Source organism: Staurois parvus, unplaced genomic scaffold (genome assembly GCF_062004578.1).
Source record: "Staurois parvus isolate SC_StPar_1 unplaced genomic scaffold, SC_StPar_1.0 ptg000277l, whole genome shotgun sequence".
NCBI classification, from domain to species: domain Eukaryota; kingdom Metazoa; phylum Chordata; class Amphibia; order Anura; family Ranidae; genus Staurois; species Staurois parvus.
This window is the reverse complement of record NW_028318073.1, coordinates 3,404,387-3,423,949: the sequence shown is the minus strand read 5'-3', so window position 1 is coordinate 3,423,949 and position 19,563 is coordinate 3,404,387. Positions and strand designations below refer to the sequence as shown.

At 43.5% G+C, this 19,563-nt stretch overlaps 1 protein-coding gene across 6 annotated transcripts in view; it reads right to left on the bottom strand.

Moving 5' to 3' along the window:
* The window catches only part of RMDN2 (regulator of microtubule dynamics 2), a 284,536-nt gene that overhangs the window by 84,224 nt on the left and 180,749 nt on the right, over positions 1-19,563 (bottom strand). For 4 of the 6 annotated variants that reach the window (XM_089681783.1, XM_089681782.1, XM_089681784.1 and 1 more), the window contains one exon: positions 9,500-9,577. In XM_089681783.1, the coding sequence (XP_089537909.1) occupies positions 9,500-9,577 (78 nt within the window). Of the gene's footprint in view, positions 1-9,499; positions 9,578-19,563 lie in introns of those variants that run through there. The other 2 variants (XM_089681785.1, XM_089681786.1) reach the window with 2 other exon arrangements.

Below are 19,563 nucleotides of genomic sequence, written 5' to 3'. Positions count from 1 at the left end.
TGTCAATCTGGATGGTCAGAGAGACCAAAGCATCCAAGTTGGTAGGAATTTCACTGCCAGTTCACTCTTGATATGCTCTGCTAGACCCTGCAAGAAAGTATTTGTGAGAATGTCATTGATCCAGGAGAGCTCTGCTGCAAGTGTGTGAAATTGAATGCTAAACTACCCCACCGTAATGACAGAGCCTAAAGGGAGCACTTGCTTCACAGTAGGTTCATCAAAGACTTTCCTGATGAGATCCAGCAATGCTGTGATGCTACTAGTAAAATGATCGATCTTTTCCCAGAGTGGAACAACCCAGACCAACACATCCCCAGTGAGCAAGGACACCACATATGCCACCTTAGCAGGGTCAGAAAGAAAAATCTGTGACTGTAGTTCAATGTGAATGCTACATTAGCTCACAAAGCCAAGTTAGGATCTCGGCTCTCCATAAATGCAAGAAGATGGCAACAGATGCAGGGTGGACACCACTGAAGCACTGTCAGCTGGGCAGGATGTGGCAGAGGTGAGGCAAGAAGGCCTGAATTTGATCCAGGTGATTGGTGACAGAGGTGATGCAGCATCTGAACTCGGGTGGCCTCACAGGCAGAAAGTCTTTGGTAGAGACAATTGTTTGGATCCGCCGTCAGCCTAGCTAACTAGGGCTTGGTTACAGTAGCTGGGGAAGACAGTGGTGATTGCTAAAGAGAAAGAAACAGAGAGTCTGACGTCTCCACTCAATTGTAATGAGAGCCATAAGAAGGGCTGAGGCGCAAGGTCTAAAAAACTGCCATGTCTTCACTGGTGCTCCTAAGGGTGGTGTGGGGTTAGCTCTCCTTTCCAGGGATCTCCTTCCCTGGGAAAAAGGTAGACCGCACAGCAGGCTTTCGTCAAAATCTGACTGGTTGTCAGTTTTATTTAAAAGGTTTGCAGAAAATATCAAAATAAACAAAACATCAAAATAAACCCTTGCCATCCAGGCACTAACTAAACAGAAGACTTTCCTCTCTCAGAGGTGAAGGGCTTCTCCCTGTCACCCAAAACAAAACAAAAGCAAACCTTTTCTTGTAGGTATAGTACACACACACAGCTCTCTCAGAATACCTCTCTGAGTCCCAGGCCACGAGCGACTCCTTGCTCCAGCCCTGCCCTTTTTGTATCACCTGTTGGTGGTCATCAATGGAGCCCAAACTCTGGTCCGGACCCACCTGCTTAACTGTGGCCCCGAAAACCTGGAGTGGACTCCACCTAAACTGTCAGGTATGAGCATATGCGAGGTGACACATAGCGTCCCTCTATCACCTCGCCGTTCATCCTGTCACATATCCCCCCCCTCTGCTCAAGCCCCTGCGGCTGAGCAACTGTCCCAACCAGGCAATGGACCCGGGAAAGGGCATCTACATTACTTTGCAGTTCCCCCGCTCTGTGTTCCACTGTGAATTTGAACACTTGTAGCGCGAGAAACCACCTTGTCACTCGACTGTTTTTCTCCTTATTATCACACATCCATTTGAGCGGGGCATGATCAGTAACCAACTTGAATGGTCTTCCTAACAGGTAATATTTCAGGGCCTCCAAGGCCCATTTGATGGCCAAACATTCCTTCTCCACAATGGCATAGTTTCTCTCATGTTTGTTGAGCTTTCTACTTAGGAAGACCACAGGGTGCTCCTCCCCTTCTCTGATTTGGGACAGGACAGCACCTAGTCCCACGTCAGAGGCATCAGTCTGTACCACAAACTCTGTTGTGAAATCTGGGGTCACAAGCACAGGTTGAGCACAGAGAGCTTGTTTCAGCCTTTAAAATGCGGTCTCCGCCTCAGGATTCCACTTAATCATGACCGACCCCCTACCTTTTGTCAAATCTGTCAGTGGGGCTGCAATGGTGGCAAAATTGGGGATAAACCGCCTGTAGTATCCCGTGATTCCAAGAAATGCCCGGACTTGCTTTTTATTTACAGGTTGGGGCCACTTTTGAATTGCCTCAATTTTATTGATCTGAGGCCTAATGAGACCTCGACCAATGATGTAGCCAAGATATTTGGCCTCCTCTAAGCCTATGGCACACTTTCTGGGGTTGGCGGAAAGACCTGCTTCCCGCAGCAAATCTACGACCGCTTGCAAGCGGGATAAATGAGATTCCCAGTCTGGACTGTGGATGACGACATCGTCCAAATAGGCAGCTGCATATTGGCGATGTGGTCTCAACGTTTTGTCCATCATCCTTTGGAATGATGCAGGAGCCCCATGCAAACCAAACGGCATCCGCTTATACTGAAAGGACCCCTCGGGGGTGGAGAATGCCGTCTTTTCTTTTGCAGCTTCCGTTAAAGGAATCTGCCAATAGCCTTTGGTTAAATCTAAGGTGGTTATGTACCGAGCCGTTCCCAACCTGTCAATGAGCTCATCCACCCGAGGCATCGGGTACGCATCAAATTTAGACACACTGTTCAGTTTCCTGAAATCATTACAGAAACGAATTGTTCCATCTGGTTTTGGGACCAACACTATGGGACTCGACCACTCACTGTGAGATTCCTCAATCACTCCCAACTCTAACATGTCCTTTATTTCCTTTGCCACCGCCTCCCACCTGGCCTCGGGTATTCTATAGGGCTTGACATTTACGCGGACCCCGGGCTGGGTAACTATGTCATGCTGTATGACCATCGTCAGTCCAGGTAGGTGAGAGAAGAAATCTCCATTTTTCCTCACAAACTCCTTAACATCATTTTGTTGGGCTACTGACAAGGTTTCCGTTATAGGTACCTGAGGGGCCACGGGAACCACGTCCTTTTGGGGGCTTGGTACTGCCAACAAACTTTCCCTGTCTTTCCAAGGTTTTAAGAGATTAACATGATAGATTTGTTCGGGTTTCCTTTTTCCTGGCAGGTAAACTTTATAATTTACTTCCCCCACTTTCTCCCTAATTTCAAAGGGACCTTGCCACTTTGCGAGGAATTTACTTTTCACGGTGGGGACTAGCACCAGCACTCTATCCCCAGGGTTGAAGGTACGGATCCTGGCTATAAACCCTTCTCTGGACCTCCTGGGCTTGCTCCATGTGTTCCCGAACAAGTGGCATGACAGCTGCGATTCTATCCTGCATCTGTGAGATATGCTCGATGACACTTCTATAGGGCGTGGGCTCTGTCTCCCAGGTTTCTTTTGCAACATCTAGCAATCCCCTGGGATGTCTACCATACAGTAATTCAAAAGGTGAATATCCTGTAGATGCCTGAGGTACTTCTCGTATAGCAAACATGAGATATGGTAGCAAAAAATCCCAATTTCTCCCATCTTTGTCCACCACCTTTTTTAACATATTCTTAAGGGTCTTGTTAAACCTTTCCACAAGCCCATCGGTTTGGGGGTGGTAGACCGAGGTACGGAGATGGGAGATTTTGAACAATTTGCATAATTCTTTCATAACTCTAGACATAAATGGCGTGCCCTGATCCGTTAATATCTCCTTTGGAATACCTACACGACTAAACACCCAGACAAGCTCGTTGGCGATATTTTTAGCTGAGATATTATGCAAGGGGATGGCTTCAGGATACCGGGTGGCATAGTCAAGTATAACCAGTATGTGCTGATGGCCCTGGGAAGACTTTACTACTGGACCCACTAGGTCCATGCCCACTCTTTCAAACAGTACTTCAATTATGGGTAGAGGTACTAGCGGACTGCGAAAATGGGGTGAGGGCGCAGAATATTGACATTCCGGGCATGACTCACAATGCGCTTTGACGTCTCCATGTAAGCCTGGCCAAAAGAATCTCTGGGTTATTCTCTCCTTTGTTTTCTCTACACCCAGGTGTCCACCCATTATATGCCCATGGGCTAAATCTAGTACCATCCGGCGAAAGGGTTTGGGGACCACTAACTGTTCTACCACCTCCTCCCCTTGCTTTACCACTTGATACAGCAAGTTATTGTTAAGAGCCATGTAGGGAAAAGACACCGCTACGTCATTTTCAACTGGTTCCCCATCAATTATTTTAATGTTTTCACGGGCTCTATTAAGTGTGGAATCTTTCAGTTGTTCCATACAAAAATCCTCTTTTCTGACCTCTAGGTCAGGCACCACATTCTGTCCACTCTTACTAGAGCCAGCGATCATCTCTTGTTCTACATCCTCAGTGTCTGGGGTTGGATCCAACTCCTCCTGCTCCCCAGCCATTACAGAGAAAGGGAAAAGATCTACGCCTTCCTCGGACACATCCACAGTTTCCACTTCCACTCGGCAGTCAAAGGGGTCAGGAGTGAGTTCAGGAGTTTTCAGTGTTTCCCCAGCAGGGGGAGCTCGGTCCTCCTGACTCCCCTCCTTATCCCATAACTTCCAGAAATGGGGAAAATCTCTCCCCAATATGGCTTCATGAAGCAGAGAGGGCACCACCCCCACTGAATGGGTCACAGGGCCCCAGGTGGTATCAATCTCCACCATAACAGTCTGGTAATTACGTGTATCACCATGAATACAAATAACCCCAATCGTGCTAGGGTGTAAGCTTGCAGGGTTTACCAAATCACTCTTAACCAAGGTCACAACACTACCTGAGTCTAGCAGAGCAGTTACTGGCTTTCCATCAATGGCAATCACACACATTTGCTTTTCCATGCGTTTCTGACATGCTGCAGTACATACCACCTGTGCAAAAAGAGACATGCGTTTTCCTAGATAAGCATTTTCACATTGCATAGGTTCATCATTTAACGGACAGTTTGCAGCAATATGACCTAACGCATAACAACGATAACATATTATATGTTCAGTGCTTAGACCTCTAAACGGCTTTGGGGACCTTCCTGACCTATTTGGCCAGTCTCTAGGTCCTAAGCCTACAGTCTCATTATCTGACACAATAGTCTTTATCATTTTTTCCTGAGCCTTTGGCCCATGGAACAGTCCTACCGGATCCTCCGGATAGTTTTCGACCCCTAGTGACCTTGGGGTACGGCCCAGGTGAATTAAAAAAATCCTCAGCGGCTGCATATCTCTCCACCAGGTCCACCAGCTCGTTTGCAGATTTAGGGTCTCCACGGCCGACCCACTTCCTCAAAGTGGCAGGGAGTGCACGCAAATATTGGTCCATGACCACACGCTCCACAATCTGAGGGCCTGACAATACCTCTGGCTGGAGCCACTTTTTGGAGAGATGTATCAAATCGAACATCTGAGATCTGGGTGGTTTGTCAGCCCTGTAATGCCACTGATGCACCCGCTGAGCCCGGACTGCTATGGTGACACCCACGCGTGCAAGGACCTCAGCCTTCAGTTTTTCATAGTCCTGGGCATCCCCTGGTTCCAGGTCATAATAGGCTTTTTGGGATTCACCTGTCAAAAATGGTGCAAGCAGTCCTGCCCATTGCTCCTTTTTCCATCCTTCCCGAACAGCAACCCTTTCAAAAGTTGTGAGGTAGGCCTCCACATCATCCGCAGGTGTCATCTTCTGCAAAACATAGCTGGCCCATGCCATTTTCTGCTCCACTGGCAGCGGATCTGCAGATTCCTTCTTTAATTCTAATAGGTGTTGGGCCACCTGCTTAAGGAGCTCTCGGTCTGCTTCTTGGGCCTCCGCAAACTGGCGATTTGTTCCCCGTTGTGCTGCATTGGCCTGCAGCAAGGCTCTTATTATTTCCTCCATCTTCCCACTTGCTCAGGAAGTTGCCCGCATCCTCCACCATATGTGGTGTTAGCTCAGGTGGGGATCTCCTTCCCTGGGAAAAAGGTAGACCGCACAGCAGGCTTTCGTCAAAATCTGACTGGTTGTCAGTTTTATTTAAAAGGTTTGCAGAAAATATCAAAATAAACAAAACATCAAAATAAACCCTTGCCATCCAGGCACTAACTAAACAGAATACTTTCCTCTCTCAGAGATGAAGGGCTTCTCCCTGTCACCCAAAACAAAACAAAAGCAAACCTTTTCTTGTAGGTATAGTACACACATACAGCTCTCTCAGAATACCTCTCTGAGTCCCAGGCCACGAGCGACTCCTTGCTCCAGCCCTGCCCTTTTTGTATCACCTGTTGGTGGTCATCAGTGGAGCCCAAACTCTGGTCCGGACCCACCTACTTAACTGTGGCCCCGAAAACCTGGAGTGGACTCCACCTAAACTGTCAGGTATGAGCATATGCGAGGTGACACATAGCGTCCCTCTATCACCTCGCCGTTCATCCTGTCACAGTGGACATGTTACACTGCAGTCAATTCCCAGATTGCAGTCCTCTGAATCACCAGAGCAGGAGTGCATGAAAGCACAAAAAGGAACAGAGAGGAGACACAGACTGGGAGTGCACATGTGCTTTTTAATGAGAAGATGACTGGAACTCACAGGGAAGCACACTGCACTCCAACCAGCTACCTGCTCCTCTGCACCAGAGGGAGACACAGTGGTGAAAGAATACTGGATGTTGGCAGGATTTCCAGGGGTCACTGGAACAGGATACAGAGTGGGGAACACATAACCAGGATCGTGATTACAGGTACAAGCTGGAATACGCAGGGATCATTATGCTGGAATCAGGCTAAAATACACAGGGATCGCTAGGCTTGATGCAGGCACTGACAACACTGGAGAATGCTGGGGACACTGATACAAATTTAGGTTTAAAGGAACACCGGGGGGGGCTGGTTGCTAGCATATATTTGAAAAATGAGCAACCCGCATGCTAGCCCTTTAAGACAGTGCCCCCTCTGTGACTGGCTGTGGTGCCGGCGTAGGCAGAAAGCCAGTGGCTGCACACAGAGGTAAAGACCCAGAGCTGGAGTGCAGAGCAGGGGGGTGTGACAGTATGACGATAAGAAGTGCTACCAAGGAAGTCTGGAGGATAACACGTGGATCTTTACCACTGATATAGATTACTTTATACAAATGTAAACACTGCTCAGAAACATCATTCAAATATACAATAGAACATTAACCCTAGCAGTAAAATAAAATAAGCGTTCCTATTTAACCCCTTCATTTCATTTATAAATAACTTTGCAATGTTGTGTACTAGAATCATAATTCTGTTTGCATTTTATGTTTCAATAATAACAAGACCTGAAATGTAAATGGTCCCGGATTAACCAAAGACATGACACTGAAACATCCTTAACCACTTGCCTATTGGGCACTTATACCCCTTTCGTGCCCAGGCTAATTTTCAGCGCTGTCGCACTTTGAATGACAATTGTGCAGTCTTGCAACATTGTACCCATATGACATTTTTAGCATTTTTTTCACACAAATAGAGCTTTCTTTTGGTGGTATTTAATCGCCACTGAGTTTTTCATTTTATGCATTATAAACAAAAAAAGAGCAACATTTTTTTTCTTTGTTTCTATTATAAAATTTAGCAAACTGGTATTTTTTCTCCTTCATTGATGTGCGCTAGTGAGGCTGCACTGATAGGCAACACTGATGGGCACTGATGATGTGGCATGGATAGGCAGCACTGATGAGGCGGCACTGATGAGGCAGCAACGATGGTCACTGATAGGCGGCACTGATGTGCGGCGCTGACTGATAGCCCTGACTGGCGGCATTACATGGTAAAAGGCTGCTGTGACTGGCCTTTTACGTCATCACGTGATCAGCTGTGTCCGTAGGACACAGCAATCACGGAGATCGCCGGGTGTGCGCCCCCCACCCCCACAAACAGGATCTGTCATTTATATGCTATCACATAGAGGACTATTGGACAAACATTTTGTATTTTATACACTTGCTGAGCTAGGATCATGTTACATAAAAAACTGGAAGTACCACAAATTTATTCTGTAGGACACGGGTCTCCAAACTTTCTTAAAAAAGGGCTGGTTTACTATCCCTAAGACCTTAGCGGGGCCAGACTGTGGCCAGTGAGAGTAGATAACTCCCCAGTGCCAGTGCGTTCATACATTATGTATTTTATTAAGAGTTATGTGAATTTTCAATTATGCACACTAGATGGCGGTGTATATGTGTGAATCTTTTTTATATATTCTGTAGATTTTGGAGCATTGACATTTTTTAACTTGATCCAGATAATTAATAAACATATTAAAATTTTTATAGTACCAATATGTGCTTTATGACTATCTATTAGCTAAAGCTTGACCCCCTCTGTGTGAGTGTAGTATCCCCCCCCCTCGCTTTTGCTGTATCTTATCTGTAGCCTTTTTTTTTTTTCAATCCCTTCTAACATTCTGCTTAAACTTTGTGATTTGTAATAGTACTGCTTAGACATTGAAGAAGGGGACATACCCCGAAAGCTTGTCCTCAAAATTGTATGTTAGTGCAAATAAAAAAAGTATCACGGACAGTACTCAATTGTTTCTATAGTACCAATAGAAAGCAATTTTAAGTGGGTTCTCTTGCCCCTGAGATGTGGACCTGGCCGTTTGTATAACTCTGTTTCTCTTTCTTTGCATTCTAATCGAGGTCTGGCTTGTGAACCGACTCCTTCCAGTATCATATACTGGATTCACTTCTTGTGTTACCCACTTCCTACGATCAGTTCAGGCAGATTATGCTCGAAATTGAGACTTGGTTATTTTCTATTTAAGCGCAGTGGCAGAGGGCGGCTCCATAGCCCCTAGGAGACGTCTTTTGATAATGAAACACGTCGGAAAGAGCCTCCCTCTGACATCATTGCGCTGTCAGCTATCTTGGAAGCGGTCTTTTTGAATGTTTTATATTATTCTACAGCCTGTAAGTAGGATTTTTTACTTGCGCAAATATAGGATTGTTATACGTTTTGCACTGTGAGAGGCATGTTTTTTCTTTTATGATATAATTTGGCACCGTTCTGGAGTTCACATTTTGGCTCTTAGGTTTAGAAAATCCCTGATCTGGGCATGACATGGAGAATTGGATAATATTCCATTTTGCAATGCTGGTTGAGGCCCCCTATAAATAAGGGGTCTCTGCTTCTGGTAAGCCTCCATTTAATTATTTGGTGGTGGTGCACATGTTGGTGAATACCTGAAGGAATACTACCCACGATATCAACACTACATTTACGGCATTGAAATACAGCGTTATTACTGGTTGCGGAACTTTATTTCCATATGGACTTTACTGTGTGTATGCATGGATAACATGTCACTGGTTTTTGATTTTTACTGATTTGATCACCTTTCATAGGTATGAGTGTCTTCATAGTGTATGTATTCATTATTCTAGTCATTAGCGAAGTGTATACATTATTATTTGTTTTCACTGATTTGATTGCTTTTCATAGGTGTGAGGGCCTTCATAGTGCACATGCATGTTGAGTAAAGTTTACTGCTTTACAAAGTGCAATATTTTATTTAACACATTTATGTAAAGAGAGGATATCCTCTTTAATATTTGCATCTTTGTAAGATAAAAGCTGATTTCTAGGTTCCCCCTTCACTACAACCATAAATTGTGCCTGGAGATGGGCTTTAACACTCGATTGATTGAAAAGAGTAACTAATCCACTTTTTTTTAGTCTCTATGTGCTCAAAGGCACTGACAAATGTATAAAATTCTATATACAGAACTGAGGACTACTTACAGCATAGCACCACCTGCCTAGAAGGTAGTACTGCAGAGGATCCTTAGGATAGAGTTGAATTGCTTTGTCCAAATGCTCCTAAAAGATAAACAGAAGGAATTCAGAACCACTGCTCACCAACAATAAAATCACAAATACATACCTATTGGCTTTTTAGTTACATTATTCATACTTATAGAATTGACACTTTTTCACAGTGCTTTACTGAAAACCTTGAGCCATTTGCATCCCAATTTGCCATCATTGCCACTAATGTATAGTTATATTGCTTAGTCTTAGGGCACTACCTAAAAACACCACAACTATAGTCATTATTTAAATGTTCTTTCCAGTCAAAAGTATCACAAGGGACTCCTCAAATGTACAAACTCAATGCTCAATGATCAGGTGCTTAAGATATTTTGAAGACAAAAGGAGAAATCTGTAACATGACATCTACATATGTTTACAGTCACAATGCAGCCCTCACTATTATCACCTTAAAATGCTTTAACACACAATGTCTGGATTGTCCAGAAATGGCAAACCCTGTTGTAGGCCAAATCTGAAGGCCTAGGCTTCTTGTGGCCAATTCGGTGTCAGGTTAAGAGAGTCTGATCTTCACATGTATAGCCAGTTTCTTCCTTTAATTTAATTAAGACATTCATACATTGCTTGAAGCAATAAGCCAGTATATAAACTAAAGGATAACCGTAATTTTATTATAATCAAAACTTACTTATTCTTTGGCACACCCCTAAATTACAACAAATCATTCGGATAAAATCATACAAGTATTGGTGGGATTTTTGAGGCACATCTTTCACATTTACAATAAGAGTCAACTATTATTTTTTAATTATTGTTAGCCTTTTAAAACCATGAGTACAAAAATACGCATTAAAAAAACCACACTTTTTCATACAATCTCTTAGAACACAGGTTGTTCAACCCCTGTGTACTTTTCCATTATGAGCTTGGTGGACAACCACCACATTCATTCAGCAATGCCTGTTGATGGTGCATGGCTTGATCCATTTCCTGGATATAATCCACCTCCTTAGGAGTAAAAACAGGGGTGGCAAGATGTTTCTAAACAAAAAAAAAAAAAACATCATAAGTAAAATATACATAGAATAACACTTGCCTAGTATTGCCTTATGTGTTCATGCACTTGCACGGCTGTGGTTACCAGAAGCACAATAAGAATGGAGGGATGTAATTTTCATGCCAGAACGATGCCCATTACAGGGTCGATACAATAAGGATTAAAGCCACACCAGACTGCACACCATAGATATCTACCGCCTTTGATACTGTAGTTGACCTTTTATGGTCTGTGTAAAAAAGAACTTAGGGAAACATTTGATAAAGTCCCTCCAAGCACTCACAAAATGGTATAGACCTGCATTATATCTAACAATCTCAATTCAAATCCATACATGGGGCAAGTTGAAGTTATCTATGCCAAAATACTCTAAGGGGTTAAACTGCTTCCAAAGCAAAATTCCAAAACAAAATTCAGAGACCCATGATCTAAATATAAAAGAAAAGGGCTGTAAGGAGTTTGCAGTCCAACCAGGGGGCTAACATCAAGGCAGCAACTGCAAACCAATGTGCATATACACTCAACGGCCACTTTATTAGGTACACCTTGCTAATGCCAACAAAATATACCCCACACCATTACCACCACCAGCCTGAACTGTTGATACAAGGCAGGATGGATCCATGCGTTCATGTTGTTTACGCCAAATTCTGACCTTACCATCTGAATGTCGCAGCTGGAATCGAATGCCCATTCTCCCCTGAAATCAACAAGGCATTTTCATCTAAAGCTTACTGGATATTTTCTCTTTTTTGGACCATTCTTTGTAAACCCTAGAGATGGTTGCGTGTGAAAATCCCAGTAGGTCAGCAGTTTTTGAAATACTTAGACCAGCCCATCTGGCACCACCCCATTCTGATGCACGGTTTGAACTTCAGAAAGTCGTCTTCACTACATCTAGATGCCCAAATGCATTGAGTTGCTGCCATGTGATTTGCAATTTGTGTTACCAAGCAATTGAACGGGTGTACCTAATAAAGTGGCCAGTAAGTGTATCCTGCCTCATACAGTCAGGTCCATAAATATTGGGACATCCACACAATTCTAACATTTTTGGCTCTATACACCACCACAATGGATTTGAAATGAAACGAACAAGATGTGCTTTACCTGCAGACTGTCAGCTTTAATTTGAGGTTATTTACATCCAAATCAGGTGAATGGTGTAGGAATTACAACAGTTTACATATGTGCCTCCCACTTGTTAAGGGACCAAAAGTAATGGGACAATTGGCTTCTCAGCTGTTCCATGGCCAGGTGTTTGTTATTCCCTCATTATCCCGTTTACAATGAGCAGATAAAAGGTCCAGAGTTCATTTTAAGTGTGCTATTTGCATTTGGAATCTGTTGCTGTCCACTCTCAAGATGAGATCCAAAGAGCTGTCACTGTCAGTGAAGCAAGCCATCATTAGGCTGAAAAAACAAAACAAACCTATCAGAGAGATAGCAAAAACATTAGGCATTGCCAAAACAACTGTTTAGAACATTCTTAAAAAAAAGGAACGCACTGGTGAGCTCAGCAACACCAAAAGACCCGGAAGACCATGGAAAACAACTGTGGTGGATGACCGAAGAATTCTTTCCCTGATGTTTAAACACCCTTCACAACAGTTGGCCAGATCAAGAACACTCTCCAGGAGGTAGGTGTATGTGTGTCAAAGTCAACAATCAAGAGAAGACTTCACCAGAGTTAATATAGAGGGTTCACCACAAGATGTAAACCATTGGTGAGCCTCAAAAACAGGAAGGCCAGATTAGAGTTTGCCAAACGACATCTAAAAAAGCCTTCACAGTTCTGGAACAACATCCTATGGACAGATGAGACCAAGATCAACTTGTACCAGAGTGATGGGAAGAGAAGAGTATGGAGAAGGAAAGTAACTGCTAATGATCCTAAGCATACCACCTCATCAGTGAAGCATGGTGGTGGTAGTGTCATGGCGTAGGCATGTATGGCTGCCAATGGAACTGGTTCTCTTGTATTTATTGATGATGTGACTGCTGACAAAAGCAGCAGGATGAATTCTGAAGTATTTCGGGCAATATTATCTGCTCATATTCAGCCAAATGCTTCAGAACTCATTGGACGCCACTTCACAGTGCAGATGGACTATGACCCAAAGCATACTGCAAAAGCAACCAAAGAGTTTTTTAAGGGAAAGAAGTGGAATGTTATGCAATGGCCAAGTCAATCACCTGACCTGAATCCGATTGAGCATGCATTTCACTTGCTGAAGACAAAACTGAAGGGAAAATGCCCCAAGAACAGGCAGGAACTGAAGACAGTTGCAGTAGAGGCCTGGCAGAGCATCACCAGGGATGAAACCCAGCGTCTGGTGATGTCTATGCGTTCCAGACTTCAGGCTGTAATTGACTGCAAAGGATTTGCAGCCAAGTATTAAAAAGTGAAAGTTTTATTTATGATTATTATTCTGTCCCATTACTTTTGGTCCCTTAACAAGTGGGAGGCACATATGCAAACTGTTGTAATTCCTACACCGTTCATCTGATTTGGATGTAAATACCCTCAAATTAAACCTGACAGTCTGCAGTTAAAGCACATCTTGTTTGTTTCATTTCAAATCCATTGTGGTGGTGTATAGAGCCAAAAATGTCAGAATTGTGTCGATGTCCCAATATTTATGGACCTGACTGTACCTGAACAGGAGGTAGATAGAGTATGTTAAGGCTACTGCTCCATTAGGTTTAAACAATTTAATTTGTTTTAAACCAATCTACGGACCTATGGTCCTTACATGCAGATTTGGGGTTTCACCTTACAGTTTAACTGGTTGTGTATTTTAATTCTATATTACACACTAGGCCCGCTGTAGCATATTTAGACCAAGATATTCAAAACTTTAAGGCATTTTCTCTACTAGAGTCAAAAATGTGGAAACGCAATTATTTTAGTAAATATAAACTGCTAAATACCTTTTCTCATCAGTAGTTAGATTAGTCTTGTGACTTCTTTCAGTGTCCAGCACAGCACTGGTAAAGCTTGTAAGAGGAGTTTTCATTCTCCCCTATGAGCATGTGCAGCTTACTCCCAAGGCTCTGTTCCATCAGGAGATGGTTTAGGGGCAGTAGAAGGGGAAGATCAGAGAAGACAGGATCAAACATTTTTTTTAACACAATGCGGAGGATTGACCCCTCAGGTTCCACAGTGAGTATAGCAAGCATGCTTATTGAATATAGAGACTGATTTTACTGTTGTGGGTCTAGTAACACACTAATGCTGCTTAGGACTATGGGCTTTAGCAAAATGGCAACCTCCAGCAAGAAGAAACAGGAACAATGCTGGAGGCAATTTACAGCACACTGTAATTTTGGTAGCATAATTATTAATGTGGAATGTATGTTCCTTGCTTAAGAAAATTATTTTTTACCAAGTTGTTATTGGTAAAGTTCTGCTTTAATATGTGTAAGTGTTGTAACATATTGTTTTTGTAATGCACAACCGTGGATTCATGTGTGGCCGATTGGGGGAGCCCCTCTGCTGGTGGCCTAGGCTGGGCACCAGAGCCAGACCCCGGCAACACTGACAGAGCAGCATAGTATTGAGATCTAGAGACCACATCCTTTTCAGGTATGAGACAGGATATACAGTATGCACATTGGTTTGGAGTTGCTGTCCTGATGTAAGCTCCCTGGTCTAACAGCAAACTCCTTACAGCCCTTTTTTCTTTCCTCTTATAGATCACGGGTCTCTGAATTTTGTTTGAGCTTTGGAAGTTGTTTGGAAGTTGTTTAACCCATTGGAGAATTTTAGCAAAGGTAATTGCAACTTGCCCCATGTATGAATTTGAATTGAGATTATGTTAGATACAAAAAGGTATAGACCCGCATTATAAGTGCTTGGAGGGACTCTATCAAATGTTTCCCTACATTATTTTTACACAGACTATACAAGTCAACTACAGTATCAAATATGGTAGATATGTCTAGGTGGTGTGCTGTCCAAGGTGGCTTTAACCCTTGGTATATGGACTTCCTTGTGGGCCTCATTCTGGCATGAGAGTTTCATTCCTTCTTTCCTATTGTGTTTCAGGTAACCACAGCTATGCAAGTGCATGAGCACTTAAGACAATACCAGGCAATTGTTATTCTATGTATATTTTGCATATGATATTTTTTTATTTAGAAAAGTCTTGTCACCCATGTTTTAGCTCCTGAGGAAGTGGATTTTATCCAGGAAACGCAACAAGCCTGGTACCATCAATAAGCATTTTTGCTGAATTAATTGATGGTTTTCCAAGCTTATAATGGAAAATTACATGATGGTTGGACATCTATGGATCCCAATCCGCGATTTTTGGGCAGGTCAAGTTGAGATCCGTAGTATGTCCTCTCAGAAACTGCCACACGTATGCAAAAATGGTGCAACTTCTCTAGAATGAATACTTCTGTGACAGATGTGGGCAGGTTGCCATTAGAGATCTGGAGAAGCACAAATGCAACACGGAGCAGAAAGGACAACCTTGAAAGCAGCCTTCTCCTCACTGAGTAGGTGCTCAATGGGGCTGATGTATGGGGTGGAGGGGTAAGTCAGGTAGTAAGATGGGTTAGTGTAGCTAGAGGGGAGTCGTAGGAACTCACAGAAATGGAAGGATAGCTTTGTGTTGAAGGACCAAAACAAATTTGCCAAGTTGAATGAAGATATGGAGGTGGCAGCCCTGGATGTCACTGCTACCTCTAACAGCACATCTAGTAGGGGCAGTGAGGGTATTGTGGGTAGGCCTAGACAGTTGGTGGAAATAGAGGATCCTATAATCAGAAGGACTGACAAAAAAAATTGTCGCTAGGACGGCCTGAACCGAATGGTTTGCTGTCTCCCTTGTGCCAGGGTTAGGCATGTAGTGACCCAAGTTAATAAATTACTGTGACCCAGCTGTCTTGGTCTATTTTGGAACCAATGACAGAATAAATGGCAGGTGGAGGCTTCTTAAGAATCAATTTAAAGAACTAGGCTGCTCTGGAATTTCAAGTATACCACTCCCTATTAGATTCTGAGGATAGATATGTTGTCCTCTATTGCCGCTAAGCTGTTGTTACTTTTGTTCTTGCATGTATGTGTGTATATATATATATATATATATATATATATATATATATATATATTTATATACATACAGTATATACCACCACCCTTCTCCAAAATAGTGCTTCATGCATTGCTGACCTACCTGATTGACAACCCTGATGTTCTGGTATTGATTGTGGGGGATTTTAAAGGATATGTCAACCCCACTTTATATAGGCACCCCCCCTGTACCACCTGGGGGGAATCCTCAGGATACTACTCTGTCCTGCTTCCTAGAAGGTTTGCAAGACCTTTGGAGGCATAGGCATCCTCTGACATAACAATTTTCATGTTTTTCCAAGACACATTTATCCCTTTTCAGAATAGATATATGTGTGGGTACTCTATCTATGGGTCGATGCTGTCTAAAATTGAATATCCCCGTAGGGTATCTGACTATTCTCCACTGATGGTCTGGGTTACTGCCTAGCCATCAACTGGATTACTTAAAACCCCTTGGAAATGTAATGCTTACTGGTTACAATTATTCCCCTCACATGACCAGATTTCACAACAAAACTCCTCCTATTGCCAAATTCATGAACACCATACCGACAATCTACTGGTGTGGGAGGAGTTTAAAACCTTTTTTTTACAAGGTGTTCCTATAGCAGAAATTAATAGGGTTAAAGTGTTACTAAAGGCAATTAAAAAAAAAAAATTAAAATAACAAACCTGTTATACTCACTTGCTCTCTGCAGTGATATTGCACAGAGCGGCCCTGATCCTCCTCTTTTTGGTTCCCCCACCAGCAATCCTGGCTCCTTCTCTTCATTGTGTGTCCCCATAGCAAACCATTTGCTATGGGGACACATGCTGCGTGCTTGCTCCTGACCTGTGTGTCTATGGAGCTGGGCTCCATAGACACACACAACGGGGACATAGCCCCCCACAATTCCTCTTCACAGCATTTGATTGAGAGCAGCAAGAGCAATGACTCCTCCTGCTGTTCGAGTCCATGTGTGAAGAGGAAGTGAGGGGAGAAGAGATGCAGCCAGGCACAGCTCTGATTTCTTCTCCACTCTCTTCTCCTTCACATGGGGAAGCTAAAAACATTTTTTACCTTAAAGCAATCAATGCATTGAGGTAAAAAACATTTTTAGGTCTAGGATCACTTTAAATGTTCTTCCTCAGAACTACATGCACAAATGGAACAACAGGTACATCAGCTTGAGCTGGAATATATCTTTACTTCTTCAGATGCTGCACGTGAGGTGTGGATGTCGACTCAGTCCGCTTTGGATCACCTGACGACCTCCGCAGTTGAACTTAGCTTTTTTTTTTTTTTCGTAGCAAACTGACGTTTTTGAGGAGGGGGAGAGGACTGGTTGCCTCTTAGATAGACTTGTACACTCACACCAGGTCTCCCCTACAATAGGGGCTATTAAATCCAAACTTGGCCATATAGTAAATGCACCAGACCAAAGTGCTTGCTGAATTAACAGCTTTTTGAGAATCTGTACAGATTCCATTGTGAGCGGTCCTTGCCTGACACTGCACGGTACTTACAGAATATCTCCCTCCCTACTCAATCTGATACACAGAAGACAGCTCTTTCCAAAACTGCAAGGGACCTGGAGATGATGGCTTACCAATGGAGGTGTTTGCTCGCTATGAGGAACAAATTCTGCCATTTCTACTTAAGGTATATAATGCAACCCATGCCACCAAGTGTCTTCCTCCTACGATGTATAGAGCACAAATTATCTTACTGTTAAAACCCGGAAAGGATCCTTTAGAACCTGGCTCTTATAAGCCCATCTCTTTTTTACAGTGTGACATTAAGATAATTGCCAAAGTACTAGCTCCATTCCTCAATTGTCCACCTAGACCAGGCGGGATTTATGCTGCACAAATCCACTGCTGTCAATCTGAGATCTCTATGAATATGCAAACCCCCTCCGAAAACATGGGACAGAGGGCTCTGCTATCACTTGATGCCAACAAGGCTTTTGATTTGTGGGCAGTACTAGGCAAATTCGGGTTTGGTGAAGTTTTTACCTCCTGGGTTTGCTTACTATACTGTAACCCTCAGGCTACAATTAGCATATTGGGCAGAATCTCGGATCAATTTACTTTAGATAGAGGAACTCAGCAGGGCTGCCTGCTACCACCCCTCTCATTTGCCCTTGCCATTGAGCTGCTGGCTGCTCCTATTAACTCTAATCTTGACATCATTGGCTTTCGTTATGGCCTTAACATGAGAAAATCATATTATATGCCAATGATATGATGTTGATGCTTAGAGACACATCATCCTTACAAGCAGCTATGGGAACTATAGTTAACTTTGAAACCTTTTCAGGCCTAAATATTAATTGGACCAAATCCACCCTAATGTCATTGGATGGAGATGCGAGCCAGGTGTTTAGGAGTGTGCCTATGGGAATGTTTGACCATTCTTCCAGAAGCGCATTTGTGAGGTCACGCACTGATATCGGACGAGAAGGCCTGGCTCACAGTCTCCGCTCTAATTCAACCCAAAAGTGTTTTGTCAGGTTGAGGTCAGGACTCTGTGTAGGCCAGTCAAGTTCCTCCACCCCACCTCACAGGAAGGGGCTATCCCCAAACTGTTTCCACAAAGTTGGGAGCTTGAAATTTAGTTCCCTTCACTGGAACTAAGGGACCAAGGACAACTCCTGAAAAACAACCCCACACCATGGTCCCCCCTCCACCAAACTTTACACTTGTATATAAGCAGATTAGTGAGCACACTTTCATAAGCAGCTAATTGCACTAAAAGGAACCACAAGACCTTTCTGTATAAATTGGACAAAAAAATGGAAAGTGCAGCGCTATAGAAGAAAACAGATAAATTGTCCTTTTAAAATGACAAACAGTAAATGTCCGATATAATCGTATCAAATTAAATGAGTGGTCCAGAAAACAGCTTCAGACAGCTCTGATGTCATCCAATATCCCAATACGAAAGGAATAGAAAGATTGCCCACTTACCAGAAGCGCAATCTTAAAGTGCATGTAAAGATCATGTGTAGCCGAGGTCCTGTATGGATACTGCCTGGAGATACACTGATGGCTCCTCACTGGTATGGGGGTACCGGACTGGTCAGATCACATAGCTCCTCAGATCCACACACAGAAGCCTGAAATGCTGGGGCTGAGGTATGAAGGCTCAGTGCCAGATGTAAAAAATAGAAGTGCTTATAGTGTAGTATTACTCAATACAAGTTTATTAAAACCACTGTGCAGAAAACACATACATTAATGTGCCTGTAGCCTGTAGATGAATGAAATCGTCAGTAAAAACACCTAAAGCACTAACCAGTACAGATCAAAAGATGGCTGCCGGACCTCCTGATCCGGTGGCGTGACGTCAAGGCGTGCGTAGGCTCCTCCTAGACGCGTTTCGTGTCAATACACGTCTCCAGTAGGGGTGATGCAATTTATCTGTTTTCTTCTATAGCGCTGCACTTTCCATTTTTTGTCCAAACTTTACACTTGGCACAATTCAGTCAGGCAAGTACCGTTCTCCTGGCAGCCACCAAACCCAGGCACGTCCATCGGATTGCCAGACAGGGAAGTGTGAATCATCATTTGAGAGAACACGTCTCCACTGCTCTAGAGTCCAGTAGTGGCGTGCTTTGCACTACAGAATCCAACGCCCTGATTGCACTTGGTGATGTAAGGTTTGGATGCAGCTGCTCAGCCATGCAAACCCATTCCATGAATCGCTCTATGCACTGTTGTGCTAGTCTGAAGGCCACATGTTCGGGGGTATTTAGCTATTGACTCTGCAGACAGTTGGCAACTTCTGCGCACTGTGCGCTTCAGCATATGCTGACCCTGCTCTGTCATTTTATATGGCCTACCACTTCATGGCTGAGTGACTGTTACCAGTTACTTCCACTTTGTTATAATACCACTAACAGTGGA